We start from the raw sequence: 21,915 nt of genomic DNA on the forward strand, positions 1-21,915 counted from the left end.
CACCTGGGGAGGAATAACCCCAGACACCAGTACAGGCTGGGGACCGACCTTCTGGAGAGCAGCTCTGCAGAGAGGGACCTGGGTGTCATGGTGGACGACAAGTTGACCATGAGGCAGCAGTGTGTCCTCGTGGCCAAGAAGGCCAATGGGATCTTGGGCTGCATTAAGAAGAGCATCTCCAGCAGGTCGAGGGAGGTGATCCTGCCCCTCTACTCAGCCCTGGTGAGGCCACATCTGGAGTATTGTGTCCAGTTCTGGGCCCCACAGTACAAGAGGGATGTGGAGCTGCTGGAGAGAGTCCAGAGCAGGGCTACAAGGATGATCAGGGGCCTGGAACATCTGCCCTATGAGGAGAGGCTGAGGGAGCTGGGCCTGTTCAGCCTGGAGAAGAGAAGGCTGAGAGGGGATCTAATCAGTGTATGTAAATACCTCAAGGGAGGGAGTGAGGAGGATGGTGCTGGTCTCTTTTCAGTGGTGGCCACGCATAGGAGTAGAGGAAATGGCCACAAACTGAAGCACCAAAAGTTCCACAGGAACTTCAGGAAAAGTTTCTTAACAGTGAGGGTGACAGAGCACTGGAACAGGCTGCCCAGAGAGGTTGTGGAGTCTCCTTCTCTGGAGGTCTTCAAATCCCACTTGAACGCAGCCCCGTGCCACGTGCTCTAGGTGATCCTGCATGTGCATGATCCTATGTGCTGCACAATACTAGACTTCTAAAACTCCAAACCCTATCTCTAGTATAGTAATCTGGACAAAAAAAAAAAAAAAAGGTAATCTGATGCAGTTGACATGAAATTAAGTGATTTCAAGTATATCTTAGAAATGTTTAGTTAATCTGTTGGGACTAGATTCTTTTTAAAAAAGGAAATAAATCTACATAGACACTGAACATTTAAATCTATGTATAGAGTTAAAAAATACAGATTTGGAAAGATATTTCATGTAACACCATGGATGCTGCAGGCATTCATTACAAAATTCAGGCATTCATTACAAAAATAATTGCACTTTTAATTAAAAGATACATTATCTCTGAAAGAAACATTTGTAGAAGATGCATATTAATATATGAAAGTATTGAAATGGGAAGATGTTTATTTAGAGAAGCACAAGATGTTTTCTTATCTCTCAGCTGAGAATTTGGAAACGCACCAGGATCTCACTCCTTTGAAATCCCACATTACTGTGGAATTCCTGGTTCCACCGTGCTTGCTTCCTCTTACGTTCTCCTAGCCTCTTCTGCTGTTACAGTGCTGCATTAAGATGTGTATGGATTTGGTTTTGAGTGCATTTTTTGTATTTTCATTCTATGTTAATGTTTTGTTTTGTTTTTTAAAGATGAAAAGAAAGAGTGTCAACTTACGGAAAAAGTAGGGGTGTGTGTGTGTGTGTGTGTGTGTATGTATATAGATATAAAATGTGTCTTTGACAGAGAAATTGTTGTCTGTCTGGTGTGCTCCTCCCCACCTCCCACCGCTCCTTGCTGTTAGGATCATACTGATCCTCCCGTCTTTTAGCAGCCAAGGGAATATGGCTTTTGAAGGAGAAGTAAAAGGACGTAGTTTCAGTGTTTATTCAGATTAGTCCCTGAAGCAACACGATGAAGGATGCTTTTAAAAGAAAGCCAGGAACATGGGTAGACAGTGTTTTTGTCAGCTGTGGCCTTCCAAAAGAAGGAAGAGGTTCAAGGATGGGATCTTTTGGTGACACAGTTAAGTGGGAGAGGGGGTTTGCACAACTAGGTTCACGTCTTCTGTCAGTATATATAATAGTGCTGTAACTTATAATTCAGAAAGGTGACAGAGGCTCATTTGAACAAGTATTAATCAATTAAATTAATGTTGTGTGAATTCATTTCATTAAGGCACAATTAAACACCAAATATCACTGTTGGCACCCCTTTGAAAACCTACTTTGAGGTCAGGAAAAACTACATAGTCTTAAGAAAGCTTGTTCCTGAGCCCAGGGTTTCCCATCGTGTTGTGCTCTTGCACACAGTACGTCAGAGCCGTCGCAGCTCAGTGATGTGGAGTCCTGGTGATGGGTGTGTGACAACTTTTCTGAGTGCTGTCTTAGACTTAATCACACTTGGAAAATACTAATGGGTTTCATTTGCTTATTTAATCAATTTAGGAGTGTGTCAGCCTTTTTTAATATCCTGTCTGGACTTGGTTGAGAGACACAACTTGCTGTGTTATTGTGTGTGTTGCCTTCTCATGATGGGATAGAGTGAAAGCAGGTAAGCAATAGAGAAGGAGCAATATGTCCTGTGCGACAAAATGTACAGAATAAAATGAAAGACAGCACCAAATTAGCTTTGGCCAGCCTCAGACACGATTCTTTACCTGCTTTTATAAAATTGCTGCATTTCATAGCTGGGTAGGTGACCGAGGTGTCTTTATGCAGAACTGCACTTAGGTTACTGCACTTCATCATTACCTGATCACTGAGCTTGTGTGCTCACAAACGGAGGGAACATTTGATTAACAAGTAGCAACTTCTAAACACATTTCCTTAATAGCAGGGATGTCCTACAAGTAACGTAGCTTGACTTGAAGGTGGCCATGAAGTGCAGCGATGGGTAATAATCCTCTTTTTACCATCTTATTACAGATGTTCAGTGACAGGTACAATGCTGCAGAGGCAGCCTGATAATACAAATGCAGGATGACTGTTGTGTTTCTAAAGCGGGGATAATTTAATTCTAGTGCAAGTCATCAAAAGTGCCTGCTATTTAAATTCATTACAAGTGAACAGGGAGATTCACAGTACCCAAGAAATACGCTCAAACCCGTGTAAAATATATTTTATGCAAAACAATTATGCAGGGCATTAGTTTTTCTTTATTATTTTTACTTTAAGCATGAATATGCTTCTAGGAATGGCTGCAAATATGTGTCTTGAAGATATGATACGGAGACAAAAAGAGCAGCACCTCTCAACTGGACCATGGGGGGACTTCTTGTGTTTCCTGGGTCAGGGCAGCCCTTCTGAGTGGGACTGCACAACCTGTGAACAGCTTGCAGCCAGTTGGGGTTTCATTCAGGTGCATGCCCCAAATCTCTCTTCTTTTTTTTCTTTTTTTTTCCTGCAGAAATAAATGAAAAGGAGCAAAACTTGACAGTTTTAGTGGGACGATCACTTGGTGTGTATTGCTGTGGATGACTACAAAAGGCATCCTAACTCAGAAAGCTTTAGTCTTTGTGAATAATTTTTCTTTTCTTTACATTTGGAAGTTTTCCCTGATGTAGGTAATGTCAAAAGCACAGTTATAAATTTATTGTTAGGGAAATGAATCACCAATTGCACTGAAACTATTGCAAATTCATGCTTTAGTGAAGCCCTTTAAAACAGCATTTGACTGCAGAGTCCTAGCAAGAGCAGTTCTGATATTGGTTCTTCAGGGTCATAGTAACAAAACAACTTTTCTAAACATCGGAAAATTAATAATTTTTCTCCTGCAAAGCAAACCATGGGCAAAGATTTTGTAATTAGGTGGAGATTTAGCTTTTCATTAATTAGAATAGCAGGTATTGATACATTTGTGCCTCCCTCATGGCTCTGCAGCCTTGAAGGGATTAGCAGGTGTTGCAGTGGTTCTCTTGTGAACCAAGCACAACAATTGTTAACTCCAACATAAAGGAAACATATTCCTTGAAAAGCACTTTTTCCCTCTGTCCATGACAATGTAAGATTTGAAATGTGAATGGCTGTAAATGTGTGTTTTGAAGATAAAATAAGGAAACAAATCTGTGAAATATTTTCCTTGAGCATTATTGATTGTAAATGGGGATTCCTTAAGATGTAGGTTTTATTTAAATACAAGCAAACATCACCCATAGTTTTTAGGTATCAACTTGGATCTTGTCCAGCCAAATGCTCTCAAGGGCAGGCTGATCTGTATCTGTTTCTCTCTTATAGAAGTAAATCTTAGCAGCCTTGGTTGTCCTTTGCAGGCAGAAAGTGTGTGGTGTGGACTGCCTCAGAAGCTGAGAAAAAAGAAATCACAGCCTGTTGCACCAGTAACGCTCTGCTCCTGACTTTCCTTTCCACCTGGTGGTTTTCAAGGGGTGGGAGAAAACTTTTTCCCTTTTGTAATGTTGAGTTTAAAAGTTTGTGCCTTCACTGGGACATCTGTATTCTGCTTAACTTTAAGTTAACTGTAGCAAGGCCAGCTGCTTAAACTGATGGGAGCTCAGGCTGCTGTTAAAAAAGTAAACGAACAGAGAGCCCCCCCTCTCTTCATTTAAGCACGTGGGCTTCTGGAAATGTTAACAGTGTGGAAGCTTTCTTTGAAAGCATTTGGTCGATACTTCCAGCTTTGCCTCACTGAGCATGAAAATCCCCGAGAGATTAAATAGCTGTTCCCATCAGAGCCTGAATCAGTTTTTTTTCTTCTATTTCTGCAAGTACAGAAAAGTGCAGGAATGCTTGTGGAGTGTCACAGGGATTACATGTAGTTCCTCCTGGGTAAACCTGTGCGCTGCTGAGCGGGGGGACACGGTGCGCCCCTGTCTCCCGACAGCTCTCCCAGTTCCCGAAGTGTCCGATGGAACCTCCCAGTCCTAGAGCTACGGGCACGTCCTGCATCTAGTGCCAGTCACCTTGGCGCTTTTGTTTCCTTGCCTTCCGCTGGTGGAAGTGTGATTACGTACTAAATGGATCAAGTAGCAGGTAATTCGCAGTAACCCGCATCAGGTTTTGTGTTTTGTATTTTAATGTTGCTTGTAAAACTATTTAAAATGAATTATTATTAGGAAATTTGGGGAAAACGTGCACTGGGGCTAGTTCCAGTGTACTCAGTGAGCTGAATGAATGAGCTGAATTCTTAAAGGAACTGTTTATATGGCATAAGAACTTCTTGCATGAATAAAATTCATAAAATTTACAGTCTAGCTATAAAGAGCTCTGGAGAACAGAGCTCTCCTCTTTTTTCCCATTAAGACAGTAGCTTATTTATATATTTTTTTAATACACGTATTTATAATCTGCCTACGTGTCTTGTAGTCTTTATATCAGGCGAAAAAAAGGCTTATTGATTATATCTATTGATGCATATATATAAATACATATATATATATATATATATATATATATCAATATATAATTTTTCCCCTCCTGCAATTTGGGAACAGAAGTAGCTAAGCCTGGAGGACAAGCCTTGCTGTTTAGGTTCATGAGGCATGTGACTCACGGGAAGTGTTTTTGTGTATCAAATCAACTTGACAGGTCTACATTTTTACTGCGGAATGATGGAGGAGAAAACCACGGTCCAGTCTAATGTAGCCTCTGGATAGAGTTCAGTTGGGGCTCCCAGTTTATAGGAGGAATAGGATATGAAATAAAAGCTCTTAATGGAAAAGGTCTTATGAAAATAGTTTTTGTTTGTTTGTTTTTTTCTCATCAAACCCAGTTGTATCAGCCTGGATGGCAGGGACCGGGAGAAGAACACACACAAACACAGAAAAAAAACACTTACTGACAGACTTGACTTTCATTTGGTTGACGTCACTGACATGAAGAACAAATTTGGGCCTTAGCAGAAGTTAATAACTTAAATATGTTGAAAGCATCTCAAAGTGCTTTTATTTTTGTAAAATTCTCAGATGCGTTCGCTGTTTAGAAATAAGTGCCTAAGTAGTGTTGCCTGGTGTTCAATATTACCTACCCCTGGTTGCTCTGTGTTTTCCCAAGTATCATCTTTTAATGCATGGAGACACAGGCAGCTAGGCACCGTTTCCAGCACTCACCAAGACGCAACCCCACACCACCTCCTCCAAAAGTAGAGCAAAACTAGCTCAGCTTTGTTGAATTTTATGTATATTTATATATTTGTGTGTTGCGTCCCTCCTGGGCTGGTTTCTGTCCCTGTGGTGGCTTCGGAGCTCCAGCGTGTACAAGCAGGCAGCTTTGAAGCAGCAGCGTCCACCTGTGTGCTAGGCTCCTCATACTGTTATTAATGCTGTGTGTTGATCAGAACATACTTCGTTAATTAACATTATCGATAAGCAGAAGTCTCAGCATTTTTCCTGAGACTGTGAAGATTTTTGCTGTCTCTCCTGTTGCCTTTCCTTCCTGTGTGTTTTGTTCTGGCTGTGCTAAACCTAAATCAAAGCAGAGTTCAGCAGGTCTGTCAGAAGGCAGTGAGATTTATGTGCATCTTAATCTGCAAAGGGTTTGAATTTCAATCAATTCTCAGGACCTGTGGCAAGAAAAACATATTTTCTCCTGGGTCTTTCTCACAATAATTTTGTTATTGAGGAATATAACTGACAGGCAAGGTCATCATCCGACAGAAGGTAGAACCTCCTGAAGTGTTTTACAGGGACTTTGAAGTAATCAGGGTGTGTGGTGGTTTTATGTTTTATTTTATTTATTTTTTGCAGAGTCAATTAAATAAACTGTTCCTCTGATACACGATGAAAATAAATGAATGACTAATCTCAGAATGACTGTGACTTGATAAGAGGAAAGATTACAGGATATTAATGACTCCTTGGATTTTTTTTTTAATTTGTTGCTGGTTTTAGTTAAAGAATAAGTGAAACTTTTTTTTTTTTTTTTTTCAGACTTGCTGGCTGTGGGTGAGGAATGCAGGAAAGTAACTGTGGAAAGACAAGCTCTTTTCTATTTGGAAGAGCCACTCCTGTCTTCAAGGCTGGATAGCATGGTTTGAACCTCATGGTAGTTTATAGCCATGGATAGTGCCTCAAGCTCTGTACGGCAATATTTGGAAAATTGAAGTTGCTTTTTGTATGATGATTCTCTTCCAGGGTTTACATCTAGGGAAGCTTCATGAACTTAATGTCACTGTGCATATTACCCTTCTGCAGTACACTGGAGTAAATAGGGCTGTATCCATGTCTGTTGTGTTTGGGGCAGATACTCACTTTATTTCTAAAGTGCAGTGATTGCAGCAAAGAGCATCCTACAGTGGTGAAAAAAATATCCTGGTAAATGGAGATGGCTTCTCACAGGACTGCCTAGGTTGTGCCATGGGTTGCAAGACAGCACTGCTTTATAAGGTCTGTGCCTCCTTTCATAAGGAGAAATAGTGCAACTGAATTTTCAGAACATCAAATATAAGTTAAAATCTCTGAAGCTAAAGAAGCGTCTTCCCTGCCACGGAGGGAAGGTCCCCGCTCATGGAGCGTGTGGCTTTGTCAAAGGTGGGGAATTCTGTTTTCGTGAAGGCCCCTCCAGCACCAGTGCAGTGTGATGGACAGTTAATTCAATTTGGTACCTTTCAAAGTGGAGTTGGAAGTGTTGGGAGTGCTGTTAGAAGGTTAATCAGGAGGCACAGGCAGGCTCTGATGGCAAAGAACTGAAGTCATCCAGTTTAGCAAAAAGAAATTAATATATTTCAGAATGGGAGAGGAAGGAGGGAGGAGGAGGAGGAGGATGGGATGAGCGTGTGAAAGATTTTACTCTTAGTGCCTTTCTTGTAAACAGATAAGCACATGTTAGAGAAGAATCAAAAAACTGTGTCTGCATTATGGCAGACAACTTTGACCGAGATTCCACACATACATCCTTAAATGCTTGAATTTTGAGACTCTATTTGAAAGGAGACGGGGCTGCTTGAGGCATCTTCATGGACCTGGTCGGCGAAGGATTTGCTCTAAGCACTCTTCAAAAATCAGGTACCTCTTGAGGTACCTGTAACGAAGGAGACAGAAATTTTTCCAAAATCCTAACCCATTCTTTTAGCCTTTCTATACTCCATTGGGAACTCCCTACTAAAACAATTTAGGTTATGTAAAAAATAAATAAATAAAAAACCCTAAACATTTCCTATCTGATCATTCTATTGAACAAGTCAAACAGTTCTGCTAAAAATAAACAGGAATTACGAATGAGTTTTGTCTTAATGACAAATAAGCAGCTTTAAAAAGCAAATGGTAAAAACCAAGTAGGTGCTCTTAGGTGTTGCCTTAAACATGCTTTGGAGAATATGGAAACGTGATGAATAAAAGCACAAATTCAACAAAAAGTAGAACTTTCCAGGATAATATAAGAACTCATTACTGAAACTCAGTATTATTCTGTCATGTTACTTCTAGTTACAATTCTTACACCAATCTAGGGAAGTATTGGGAAATTAACCACACAGAAATTAGCTCAGAGATATTAGCAAATTACTATTACTCTTCCATTTATGCTAATACCATCCCTTATTAATTTAATCATTCATTGTCATGAGTAATGTCCAGCTTGCTTAAAATTCCTCTCAATCCTTGCTTCCTGTCTCAGAATTAATTTCTGAATTTCCTAACTTTTGTAACCCTTTATTTGCTGTCGGGTACGTTTTTCCCATGTAAGGAATGTGTGTGCTTAGCAATCTCTGTCATTTGTGTAGCATCAGCAGAAGGGTCCCATAATGAATGATGAGCTTTTAGCACGCTCCAGCCTGGGAATTGTGTGCAGCTCCAGCATTTCCTTGTGTGTGCAGCTTCCATCACTATCAGAAATGCAGCGAAATGCTGGGACTATCTTAGCTTTTGAGTTTGTCGGGTTTTTTGTTTTGTTTTTGTTTGTTTTTCTTAAGTGAAATGGCTCTTTCATGGTAAAAATGTTTTGTATTAAGGCACCAGGTATTTCTCCTCGTAACTGGTACTAGTTGACTTCTGTTTACTTTTTGAATGGTATGCCAAAATCCCCTTAACTTCAACAGAATTTTTGAATCATCCTACTATTTGCTTTGAAAATAGAGAGGAAAAGACACTTCCCAGTTTAATGCTACTCCAGTCACAGTGTATGGTGCCACGATGCTGAATAGTATTTTGTATTTTGGTAGCACTGGTACATTTAAATAAATAAAACTGGATAGTACATTAAAAAAAAAATGCCCTGGGTGTTATGTGTCCAGGCAACCAGTTCTGGGATTTAGACTTCTATTATACAGTGTGATGACTGTGAGGTTCCTATGGGACCAGAAAATTCAGAGACTGTGTAGTTAGAGAAGACAGGATAGAAAAGGTGCTGTAAGGGATGCTGGTGTCTGGACTTGCCTGTGCGTTTATTTCTTGCCCTGGAACCAGGGCAGATGAGCAGCGCAGTGTGTTTCAGAGTGCTGATTTTAGCATGTTTGGTAGCGGTTTAGCTTGCACAGATGTGGCCACATAACTCCCTCAAAGGCCCTGAAGTGGAGGCTCTCCAGTTGTCCCCACTGCGTATGGAGCCTCTTGTGCTCCCCTGAGGGGAGGTCTCCGTGACCTCCAGGCGAGTTCTGCCTTGGTGATTCATTGCAATACCCCTGGAAATGCAAACAGACTTCAGCTGGGTCCCTTTCTAGTCCCTGGACTTTGGAAAAGACTTTTCGCTCCGTTGAGCCCTTAGCAGGTCACAGAGCAGCGGTGAAGCCGATTCCGCCAATGAGCTGCACGTGCCGGGAGGTGTGTTCTGAGAAACAGCCTGAACTTGCATGCAGGCCGTTCCTGGCAGCCCTGCGTGCTGCCCTGCTCTCACCGTTAAGGGTACCTGCACTTTTGGTTTTACTTATTTTAACTTACTTTCTACAGGGAGAGTAAATAGAAACTGTGAAAAAATGTTGCAGTCTTCTGCTTATTGTCACTGATTACAGGTGAAAAGCTGATACGAGAGACCTTGACCGGATGTTAGACATGTGTTTCTCAAGCATGCCCTCCTCCTTGCTCTAATAATTCTGTTTTTGTTTGTTTGTTTATTTGTTTTCTGAGTAGTATAACAGTTAGGAGTTTAAGTCAAGTAAAAGACAATTAAGCTTGTAAGCTAAGAAAAGAGTGTCTTAGGGTGGTAAGAGAGTTTTCCCATAGAGAAGAATAACTATGCAGATTTCTGAGATTTTTTTCTGGAATTCTGTACACAATTCTAGGCCACCCATGGGCCCCTGCCCTCCTAAGGAAGGTGCTCCCATGTGAAAGAGGTGCCCCTCTTGCACACCTCTTGGGACACATTGTGGCTTTCTAATCAGTTAGGAATAAGGCATGGCTTGTTTAACCGGATGATGTGTCTCTCAGATAGTCCTCACTGACACTTAAGGGAAACTTGTTTGCTGCCGTGCTGTAATCAATCTTTGGCTCCCTGGTAGCAGACTGTTTGGTGGTTAGTATGAATGTGTTAGCCTTTTGCACAAGTGCACTAGTTGTTTTTAGAAAAACAGTTAAAGGGCTTTCACGGGAGTACCGGCTTGTGTAGAAGCCTCTTATCTGTGCTGGGAAATGCCATCAGAGGGAGAGGTCCCTGTTGCATTTGTCAAGGGAAGCGTTACCAAATTTGTTTTGTGACCAAGAAGAAATGATTGCTGAAAAATAGTTCTGCAGGGCCTGAATTGTTAGGATGTCACGATGATCAATATACTGATTTTTGTGGTCTGTCACTCACTGTTTGCTTTAACAGGTTCTTCTCCGGCGACTTAACTTGCCGTAGTTGCTTGTTCAGCCCAGAGTTCTGTCTTGTGGACCTCTATGGTGGGTTAGGTAGAATATTTCTGTGTTAGGAGATGAGGAGTAGAAGAGAGTTGTTCTTTCTTTTTCTGTTGTTTTGAACTTAGCTTGTATTTTCCTAGTGCTTTTAGAAGCCACTGAAATAATCTAAAAGGGCTTCAGTATGTCAGAACATATTTCATTTTTCATCTGTTTTCATTGGGAGTATTTGGAGGCACTAATTTGTCCCAGATTTTGTATGGATCCCATTGTTTCAGGTCACAGGACAAGAGAGAGACCTGTCTAGAAATGTCCCTTTCAAACATTACCTTGACACACCATGGGAAGGAAGACTGTGGATGTTTTATAGCACTGAAGCGAAGAAAAGCAAAGCAAGAGAATATTAGCATGCTTCACTAATTAACATTATTATAAATGATTATTACTTTTAGATTCCTTAAACATTCCTTTTTGTCATCATGTCTTCTTCTCCAGTGGATATTCTGAATGCTTCTTTACTACACAAAGGTAAATGTTTCTGGGAAAACTAGCAACACTAACAGAGGCATTTTCCAGTAAAAGAAGAATGGGAAATATGTGCTCTTTCAACTATTCCTTCATTTGATCAGTTACGGAGGAGACAAAAATTGAGACTGAAACACAGCAGTATCTGCACTGGGGAAGGTGTGAAAACTAGTTTTGATTTGGATGAAGTACAGTTCTTTGAAGACCTGCGTAAACGTGAAGCACTTGTGATTTATATTTCATCCAAAGATTTATGAGATGGTAGGCTGCAGTGCGTTATTCCCACGTAGCTGGCACATGCCTACAGTAAAGCTTCAGCTAGCATCTGAAGCAGAAGCCATTAAAGGGGTCTGTGGAAGTACTATTACTGACTGCAGTCGATATTTAATCAGACCCTAGTGAGCATTGAAAAAAGCTGTCCCTGGTACGTAGGCCAAATGGACCAAGGTGGGTGCATCCCCTTACTGTGGTCTCATTTAGTGCAGGAGCTGGCAAATGATGAAATTTGATGGCATGTAATATTTTCTTTAGCTGTGAAAGATGCATTTTGTCAGGTTGGATGTGACCTTTTAGTAAAGCTGAAATCTTTGCCTCATTTAGTGCTTGTGTGGACCTCAATCCCAGCAAGCTCTAAACTGTAAGATGGAAGTAGTGTCATATTCCAAGCTATCGTGTCCATAAAATCGAATGTACTGAAGTAGGCCTTATGCCCTAAATAGCTCTTGCTGGTCCATATGGCCCCTGCTACAGAATACAGTAAATGAAGATGAGTGTGATATTTATTGGTTGTGAAATGCTTTGCTGTAAACAATAATGTGATGTGTACAAATAACGCATGCCGACAGGAGGCGGAGAAAAATAATGGGGGTTATTATGGATAAATGTGACTGCAGATTTTGTTTAGTGCCTTTTGCAGTCATCTGTCAAGTCAAATGCTAAAATACCCTAATTAGCCAGCAGCTTCCCACACAAATGAGTGGCTTGTTAGCAATCCCTGTGCATATTGATACCATTTCCAGGGTTGCTCGGATCGACGTTGGGCAGTCGGGTCCGACACAGCGAGTGGATCCCTGCGGGAAGCAGAACGAGCCCCATGGCGGCAGGGTCGCTGCCGAGGTACCGAACGGGCCTGTAGCACCCGAGTCGGGCGGTGCTGCGGAGGAGCGTCGCCATGAGCCGCGCGGGCCCTGCGCAGGCCTTGGGCCTGCTCGGCCTGGGGCGTCACGCACTGCCCGCCTCCCCTATCGCGGCTTCCTCACAGCGAGCGTGGTGTGTTCCTAGCAACGCATGCGCGCAGATACGAGCGTGCTTCTGCCTACGGAAAGAGTGATATGGAGACAGCAGCGCTTGCTTGAAGTCTGGCTCATGTGCGAGTGCTTTCCATACAGACTGACTGTGCAGCAGACAGGGGGCTTAGCAAAGAGCTTTCATTTTGCCCTCTGTATGGCTGTGTTTACTGCTTTGAGAGACTTTAAATTTTTTTTTTAGATTATAAAGTGAAAATCTTAAAAATAGATATATACCTCTAATAAATCTAACTAATTTCTTTTTCTCTGTTTTTCTCCTCAAAGCTCCTCGAAACACTTTTCCTGATTAACTTCATCATGAAAAATCTGCTTTTGCTAGACACTTTAAATACGGTGATTTTTAAGTAGGATAGTGCTTCTCTTTTTCTGAAAATAAGAAAAAGTATGAGTGGCCAGATGGGTTTTATCATTAGGTCTGTATCACATTTTTACCCACTGAATCACTGCTACTGCAACATAATATAGAATTATATATATTTCCAAGCGTCAAGGCTTCTCATTTAAAGCTTAACTGAATTTTAAATCCCTGTGGAAAGGGAAGACCTTTAAAATACTTATTAAATTCTAATCTTAATCATATTCATCATTATTAAAATTTGAAATAGGTTGAAATACTTAAGGTAAGTGAAATGAAAAAACTAATAATGGGCATGAGACACACTGGAGAAATGGAAGAATAATTGCTACAGATTAAGAAACCTAAAATGGCCAAACATGAAGAACCCTTCGTTTCCAATAAGCTTTTATTTAAAAGTTTTGCAGCAGCTAAATAATACAAAGGGGATTTTAAAAATGAATTTAATGTTAAGTGCAGCAGAGTGGCAAGAAATATTTAAATACATTAAAATTTAAACTAGTCCTGTCTTTGGGTTTCAAGTGTTATTTAGGCCTTATCAGTTCTTGAGAGAATCCTTTCTTCCCTCAGTAAGGAGGCAACAGTGTTGCTGTTGTTATAATCATTACAAATAATGATACTGTTATTAATGACTGTCGTAATAGCAGCATTCATAATAAGTGGTTCGTAGGAATGGCAAGGTGCTGTGAGCACTTCAAGGTGCTAGCTTGCGCATGGTTGTACAGATAGTGATTCCTCCCTTCAAAAAAAACTTTAAATATGAAAGAAAAGACCTCTTAATATTTTGCCTTTAATAACAAATGGGAAGATGTGGTCAAAATAATGGGCTTGTGTCATACGCTTTTTTTGCCCCTGCTGGTGAGAGGAAATTACTGTTTCTGGGAATATTACCTAATTACTGAAATGTATTTGACAAGCATTTTTGTGAACCATGCAGGCCCTTTAGCCAGAGAGAGAAGTGACACACCTAGAAGCTCAGGGAAAGGGACTTTTTATGTGGTGTACTTTGCTATGGATATGTAGCAGGTGTGAGAGATTGGAATTCAATGTTAAAAAAACAAATGTTAATAATTTTCTTTTTCTTTCAGGGATTACTTACCTTGACCATGCAGGCTCAGCTCTCTTCCCAGAGAGTCTACTTAAAGCTTTCACCGATGACCTGCGGAACAACGTTTATGGTAAGCAGCACACAACCTGTTCGGCGCTCTCTTCCCGTTCCTGTCGGAACAGGAGGGAGCGGGGCCTCCGGAGCTGTGAGACGGGTGCTGCTGTGCGGTTTTTGATACTGCTGTAGTTTGAAGACCAGTGACTGTACAAAGGAGTCACGGTCTCTTTATTTCCTTACCTTGCTTTGCTCTTTTTGTGGCCAAGGCAGGTCCGGGTGGAGGAGACCTGCCTGTCCTGGCTGAGGACAGTTACGGCTGGTACACCTTGTCCCCGAGGGGTACCTTTCCCTACGCCTGCCTTTGTAGTTTCGTCCATATAAGCTCAGCACCATTCTTCGGTCAGTTTTTGTTTGTTTTCACACAAAATACAAAAGCCTTATACGTGGATCAAAATCAAGAGCTCTTTCCCACATGAGCACTGTCACCATTTGGTGTTTGCCTTCCTTCTCAGCCCTGCAAATCTTTCCCTCCTTTGCTGTTGGGTAAAGGAGCCTTAAGGCCGTCCCTGAAAGGTGACTGCTACCTTCACGATGCCCTCCCCAAAGTAGCTGCCTTTGCATTTTTTTGAAGGGAGTTTAGGGAGAGATACTAAGCACAAAAATATGAATGCAGTCTCTGGCTGAGGAGGATCCCAACCTGCAGATTGACAGAAGTTGGCAGAAGATACTGGGGAAGGAGTCCAAGAGCAGGAGAGCATGCAGTGGCTGTTGTAAGAAAGATGTGCAAAGCTAGGCTTTGTCGCCCCAGCTTTGGCCCAGTATATAAACATTTTATTTCGAAGAAAGCTTAGCCCCAACATTACAAATGCCCTCAGCCTGTTAGGCTTTGGTAAGCACTCAGTAAAAAAGAATGTATAGTGCCAAAATAATCTGAACCTAAGAAAAAGAACAGAGATGTCTCCAAAATCAAGCAATAGCTGGATGGAGATGTAGTTATTGCAACTGTGCACATTTCAGCTTCACCTAGTGTCATTTCATCCCCAGGTCCCTTAGATCTGTCTCTTTAGATCTTTATTATCTACCTGAGAGCCTGACTGCCCTTTCATAGAAAGCCAGCAGCATTCATAGTTTAAGAAATACTTTTATTTTAAGACATTTAGTACTGTACTAACACTGTACTGTAGAGTACAGGGCACTGTAGAGAGTACCACAGAAGAGTCATTCACCCTCATTCAGCAGGGGGGAAAAAAAAAGCTACTGCGAAGTATCACGTGCTGTGAATAGTCCCTCTCAGCTGATCAAAATTTCTTATTGTGTGTTAAGTCTGTGCACCTTTTTGCTAGTTTTGTCTTGCTTGTGCTCCGTGAGGCCGTGAGCGATGTGATCCCTCTCTTTTGAGGTACTGGTACACAAAAAGGAAATGATGTTCTCTCAAACCCTGGGGATGACGGCGGCACAGTGGTGATTACGGCTCGGGTGAGCCGCTTCAGAGCTGCACGGTTATCATTTCATACGCTGCTCTGTCATCTTTCCTTCCCTTGTCTCTTGAGTGCTGCCAAGGACAGGATTTAGAGCATGGATTAAGTCCCACAATGAATGAGAAGTTTTTTCACATAGGGGTAGAGTTACTTGCTATTATGGTTGTTTCAACAGGATATGTTGATTTGATTACATTCAAAATTTTCTGTTCAAGTGCATTGTCAGAACAATTCATGTTCTGTCACTAGAGCCTTTGTAAAGCCAAATGTATGTACTCTGATCTTAGCTATTTCAAATAACACTGGGCTCAACCCTTACTTATGAAGTACCATCTGTGGTGGAAAAAAATAAATTTGTGAGTCAATTGAATGTTCATGAATGGAAATAGTTGTGCTGCCACTTTGAAGTAGATTTGCAGAATACCTATAATGCTTTGGGAGAGCAAATTTTATATTGCTTTTGACTAAAATGGTAACAAGATCTCTCCTTTGCCTTGTACCCCTGCTACTCCACGGGCAGTAACTATTGTATAGAAAGTAGGTGTTGAAGGGGCACAGGAGAGTTTGGCTTGCAGGTTGTTGTTTTCTCTGCCTTGGTGATAACCCACAGTCCTGAAGAATTGTAATTTAGTTGTTGTATGTGTAAATGAGAGAATAGAATGTAAGAGATGTTCGCTTCTAAATTAAGAATATCTGAATTGGGAATTACAGAAATGCAATGTCAAACATGAAGAGTCTAGGTATTAAATTTTGGGTTGAGTTCTAAATTTCTTATTCATTTTAACACCTTTACTTGAGAACTTTCAAGCTTGGGATTTTGAAAATTGAAAAAGAGAAGAGCTGATATTGTATCCTACTGTGGAAAAAAAAACTTTATTAATACAGAGTTATTTTTCTTTGCTTTCAAAATATATAGGCATGTTCTTAAACACTTATAGTAGAGAGTGCTGTATCTGTGTATATACAGTCAGCTTTTCCTCAGAGATTAATTTATGCCATTATAAATTCCGTATTAATTGCTGAACCTGTACCAAGGTGTCTAATAATTTTGCAATAAAGTTTGTATTTTGACAGCTTCCTAGAATTTCAGACTCTTATTTAAAAAAAAAAAAAAAAAAAAAAAAAAGGGCAGAAGGAGGTAATCCCAGTGTCTAATTGTGATTTTCTGTTGCCTCCATATGCTGTCCTCTAAATGCTGTCCTCTAAATCACCTCTTAGGTAACATGTGAATATATTTATTAATGTACATTCAATCTGTAGTTTTTGCTAATGAAATGGCATGTGCGGTTGTGTTTTTCTTTTAAGGGGACTGCCTGAGTATTAATAATTGCTCTGGCTGAAGTTTCAAGGTCTGTTGTAATTGCTTTTTTCTCTGTCTCTTCTCTTGTTTAACTACTCTGAGGAGCTTCAGGGCATTGCTGTGAAGTATACATTAAATCTTTCTTTGTCATCTTTTCAGGCTGACTTGGTGCAGTACTTTGATAAAAGAAAAAAAAATTAATAGAAAAAGTGTGATTAATGATTAACTTCTCTATCTCTATTGTCTCCTAGGCAACCCTCATAGTCGGAATACCAGCAGCAAGCTGACGTATGACACAGTCGAGCATGTCCGATACAGGTAGCACGATCTTTCTTTCAGATATTGTATGAAGCACTTCCTGTTTCTTCTTTTGATTAGTCCTGTGCTGGTGACGTGGTGTGATGTTATTTTCTGTGTCGCCTGTAGCATTTAAGAAGGCACCTTGCCTGTAAAATACATGGGGTACTTGCACAGTTAAATGTTGGAGAGAGTTAGAGACAGCGGAATCTTTTTTTTTTCTCCCAGTTGCTCCAATTCTCAAATTCCTCTAGTTAAATTAGTGCTGTAACATAAGTCTACAATTTTAATTAAGATAGAGAAGTTGAAATCTCAAAGGAAAAATGGTGATGATTATTACTAAGATGGTGTGGCAAGATAGTAAGACGGAAAAAAGAGCAAGAACGTGGTTAAAATTCAACTGAAATATTCAATGGGGCCTAATGGCTTGCAGGAATTTGTAAAAGGCTTATGGGAATATGTATTTTGTTTTATAGCAGGTACTTCTGTAGAAGTAATGAAATACCTATTAAAGTAGGTTTAGTGTCATTTTTAAGAGCAAAAAGAAAAAAGAGACATCTGAGTGTTGAGGCTTCTGGCTATAGTCAGGAAAGTGAACTGAATTCCCAAATAAAGTATCTCCCCTAAAAGTTCAGGATAGGTTATACCTAAAGTGTCCTTTTTGATATTAGCCTGGATCAAGTGGGGAAATATGCAGCTTGGTATTTTGTTATTGTTGTTTATTTTTTTAAGGTAGCACTTGCCAGTTTTTAAAATATATCTTTGTTGAAGAATGTATATGCTTTGATTAGGGTTGATTGGCATGCTTTTTATGGAGCTATTTGCCTAAAGTAAGAAATGTAAACAGTTATTTTATCACCCTTAAAAGCAGAGATGTATCCAAAACACATCACAGAATTCAGATCAATAGCAGTGCTAGTATAACATTGTAATATTCAGAATTGTACTGAAGAAAATCTGCTCTATGTCTTTTTGCTAACTTTTCCTGGCTGTGTTTTCATATGGGTGTAAACCTCAAAATCTCTAGGTGGAAGATGCTGCAGGCTAAAAACTTGCTCTCTTGATTTTCTTTAACTTTGCAAAAAGTACTTTTTCTTTGCCTCTTCCACAGTCCTGTCTTATGCTGAGCAGGTTGGCAACCTATTGATGTAGGAGTAAACGAAATGAAAGAAACCAGTCCTCAAAGGAAGGTCCCTTCAAAATCAGAGGTTTAGAGCAAAATCACCTGCAGCCCTGAACGTCTTGTGAGTGTAGCTGGGGGCTTATATGTAATGTTAGAATACTGGTTGGTATATATAAATAAATATCATTTATTCTAAGTCATATTTCAGTGCTCTCCGTTCAATCACTTCTTCTCATGAAGGCACAAGTTCTTTGTAGTTGTTTTGAGAATAATTACTGTAATGCTTTATTTTCCGTTGTTGGAAAGCAGGAAAATAGACTTTCGCTGTGTAATTTGCACAGATTCTTTAGAAGAGCTGGCGTTTCAGTTTGTTTTAGTTTGGAACTTGATTTAAAAGAGCATGAGATGTACATAGGAGCAGCAGGGGAGAAGCCAGGAAGCACACTAGTGTTTGTTTTCTTTTGTTCTTAAACAAACAAAAATGAAACAAATAGAAATAAAGGAGAGAGAAAGCACAAAACACTAAACCGAAACACTCTACCTCCAAATAAACATGCTTGGTATTGCACCTAATAGAATTTGTCAGCTGGATACTAGCCTGATAGAAATTCAGCCGTTATTCCCCAATAAAATTTAAAAAGTAGTCTCATCAAAAAGACACGGTCATAAAAAATCAGGAAGAAAATGCCCCCAAAACTCTCTCAGTAATCTGGCCATCTAAAAGGCAATAAAAGTATATTAAAAAATCTGTACTTGCTTGCTGCTGCAGCCAAAGTAAGCAATATGACAAGGCGGGGAAACTGGCTGCTCTGTCCTGCCTCATAGACCCAGATTTCCTCAGTGAAGGAATAATTCAGCAGGTAGTTTCACAAATCTTAAAAGGACTTGCCTGCTTTTAATCCTGTTTTAGGAGCTTGTCCGTAGCCTGAAGTACTGCTCTTTTCAATGAAAGGCTCCGTGATACTCTGAACTTCAAAAAAAAGAAAAAAAAATAGATTTCTCTGATGAGATTTCAGAACCAACTAATGAAAAATAAACGCAAAGCTTAATTTCTGGCATAAATTTGTTGATATTGATTAGAAAAGCATCAGGATAGACTTTCCTCATCTGAATGTGTTCGCTGTTCCCCAGTGCAAAGCTACATGATTTGGTTTCACCTTGATATTTACTTGACAGATAGAGACTGTTCTTAGAATGTAGATTTGCATTGAAATAACAGAAGTAATTAAACACTCGAATCAATGTGTCTTTTTTATGACTTAGGAAATCACAGTAATCAAAATTACCTCTTGACCAACCAAAGTATAGTAAGAGTAAAAATAACTATTTTATTCTTAAAAACAATGTTTCTCTTTGCTTGAAATGTTGAGAGATTTTTAACGTGGCGTGCATCTCTGTATTAATCATGAATGTCACTGAAAAGAGGAACCAAGAACTACAATGAACCTTCCATAAACCTTCCATAAATGTGTTAAATATATCCATCAAGAGTATAGGTCCTCTCTCCGTTTTTGCTTTTGGCTGTCTGGAAATGCCATTACTTCACCTCTGCACAGCTGAAAAACACGAATGCAATATCTGCTTACGATGCTGTGGAGATAATACAACTCAGAAATTCATTAGAGTGAATGTTAAATAACCTTTTTTTCCCCGTATGTAAGCATTTTAAAATACTTGCTATGTGAATATTTTAAGACAGTGACCTTGTAGATCTTGTACTCGCAATCAGATACTGCAGCAGGGTCTTCTAAACACAGAGCAGATTGCCAGTGTACTGTTGTTTTATGTTTATGTTGCATTTATAGTGTAAATCAGGGTACCTTTTCCATTTAAGCAAAGTATTGTTGAATTTAATAGAATTCCATTATTCATCTCTGAACTTAAGGTACCATGAAATATTAAACTTAAGCACACTTTGGGAGTTCAAGTAAAAAGTTTCAAGTAAGCAATTTCTTAGCATCTCCAAGACTTGACATATGTATTTTAGAATTTTCTCACTGAAGCTAAAAGGATTTTGGCATTCAGCTAAATGGGATCAAATTTAAATATAGAACAAAAGCACATACTTTCCAATTTTCAAAATATGCTATTAAAGAAGCGATAATAGAAGAATAATCTCTGTAGCCTGCACATATGAAAAAAGTAGGTATAGCAGGAATAAAATTAAGGTAAGTGTGTAAGTATTTTAAAAATATTTGCTTCTGCAGTAAAATATAAAATCAGGTAGTATTGGATTTTGCTAAGAGAGCAATCCTGTAAATACTTCTTATAATTTCATCTACAGTGTATTTTAGTGATTGTTTCTTATTGCAAAGTAAAACTTTACATTCCCTGTATGAGCATCACACTTGGCTTGTGAAGTAAGTTTCAGCTCCACCTCGTTTTTTAAGTTCTCACATGTTCTAAAATATGATATGCAAGTTGAGAATTTTTTCTTTATTCATGGTGCTCTCAGCTTTAAGTGGTTTTGCGTCTGAAAGCAGTAATGTTAGAACTGATACATACATGAAAATTACTTGACCTTTCATGCACAGTAAGAAATAGCAGATGGAGTAGCTGCTTAGTATTGATTTGTCCCTTGTAAAGGTCATTAACTGGAGGCTGCGGGGATGAGTGACATCCGAGCTGTACCTCGTGTCCTCCTTTTTGGCGTCTATCAGGTTGAAAACCACCCTTTCTCAACCAGAATGGCCGGGCCCATTGCCTGGTGGTTTTATAGCACTGCAAGTGCTGCTGCTTCTGGGGCAGCTCTCGAGCAAGCCTGAGGTCCCACGGTGGGCAAAGCCAAGCAATGGGTGACGGGGGTGGCCGTGTGTGGTGGGCAGTGACACGCACGCCGAGCCCAGGCGCTGCAACGCAGCAGCGCCTTCCGCGCAGGTGGCGGCCAGTTTTTGTGTCTTGGCTTCACCCAGCCTTTTATGCTACAGTTGAAGCCTGTTTTCATTTTCTTAGTACTAAAATGAAAACATTAATAGTGTCAGTAGTAAACCGAAAATGAAGGCGAAAGCCTCTGTTTTACAAAGATTTGCTTGCAGGAATCAGCTCATTGCTTTTAGAGGATCTGTTCTTTGTAATCCTATACAAGGCAGTAGAAAGCTTGTGGATAGCCTAGCGGTTATTGTTATTTTGGAGTGAATTAGCAGGTCAACCCAAAGAGCTTACCTGGAAGCTTTTCATTATTTGGATATATCTGTAGTTTCAGGACCAGTTTGTATCTATGGCCTTGAACTAAATTTATTAACTGTTAACATGATAAGCTGAAGTTTCAAAAAGTGAATTTGGTTAATACTATCTTTCACCCTTCGGATAGCTTCATGGTCTCTGTGAGCATCATACCTTGCTCATGAAATGTGGTTTGTATGGAGCAATTGCTGTAAATAGAATTTGGACGTTCATGGTGATGCTCTGAGTAATCCTTGTTGCAAAGACTACCAAATTCTGAATGTTCCATTTATTGAAAGGAAAAAGTGCTGATCTCTGTGACTCCTGGGAAGCCTTTTAAGTGGAATCTTAGCTGTTGAATGAGATATTGCAATTAGAATAAAATACATTCTTGGAACAGAGAAATTTGGTAATATGCAAATTCCATTTCTTTACTCAAACTGCTTTTGTCTTTCAGACTTTATCTGGGAGCTTTTTACTGTTTCTTCCTAGAAAAGCACGATACTTGTAGAAGGAATGCAGTATTCCTCCCTGGTCCATATTTGCAATTTCTTCCTAAGAAGCAGTATAGCGAGGCAGCCTTTGGGCCCTCCCTTGGTAGCCCCTGGGTTCCTTTAGCTGTCCAGCGGGTAGTACCGTAATGCAACAAAACAGCTGGGAATTGCAACAGCTCTGATGCATCCTTGAACTCCTAGCAAATCTGACACCTTCATATCTGACACCTTCATTACTAGCCTAGATGAGCATTTGGTGTTTTAAACAAGGCTTTTGGAAGACCTGACCAAACCACAGGGTGGGTTTTTTTTTGGTTTTTGTTTGTTCGTTTGGGTTGTTTTCCCTCCATCCCCTATGTGTGATCA

The 21,915-nt window shown here is 40.0% G+C and overlaps 1 protein-coding gene across 1 annotated transcript in view; it reads left to right on the top strand.

The window, feature by feature from the left end:
* MOCOS (molybdenum cofactor sulfurase) overlaps positions 1–21,915 on the top strand; it is a 209,524-nt gene that overhangs the window by 5,400 nt on the left and 182,209 nt on the right. The window contains exons 2-3 of the mRNA XM_088525988.1: positions 13,679–13,768; positions 16,725–16,791. Coding sequence (XP_088382114.1) covers positions 13,679–13,768; positions 16,725–16,791 — 157 coding nt within the window. The remainder of the gene's footprint in view (positions 1–13,678; positions 13,769–16,724; positions 16,792–21,915) is intronic.

Source organism: Tinamus guttatus, unplaced genomic scaffold (genome assembly GCF_059628265.1).
Source record: "Tinamus guttatus ecotype Peru unplaced genomic scaffold, ASM5962826v1 Tinamus_guttatus_pri_ptg000025l, whole genome shotgun sequence".
Lineage (NCBI taxonomy): Eukaryota > Metazoa > Chordata > Aves > Tinamiformes > Tinamidae > Tinamus > Tinamus guttatus.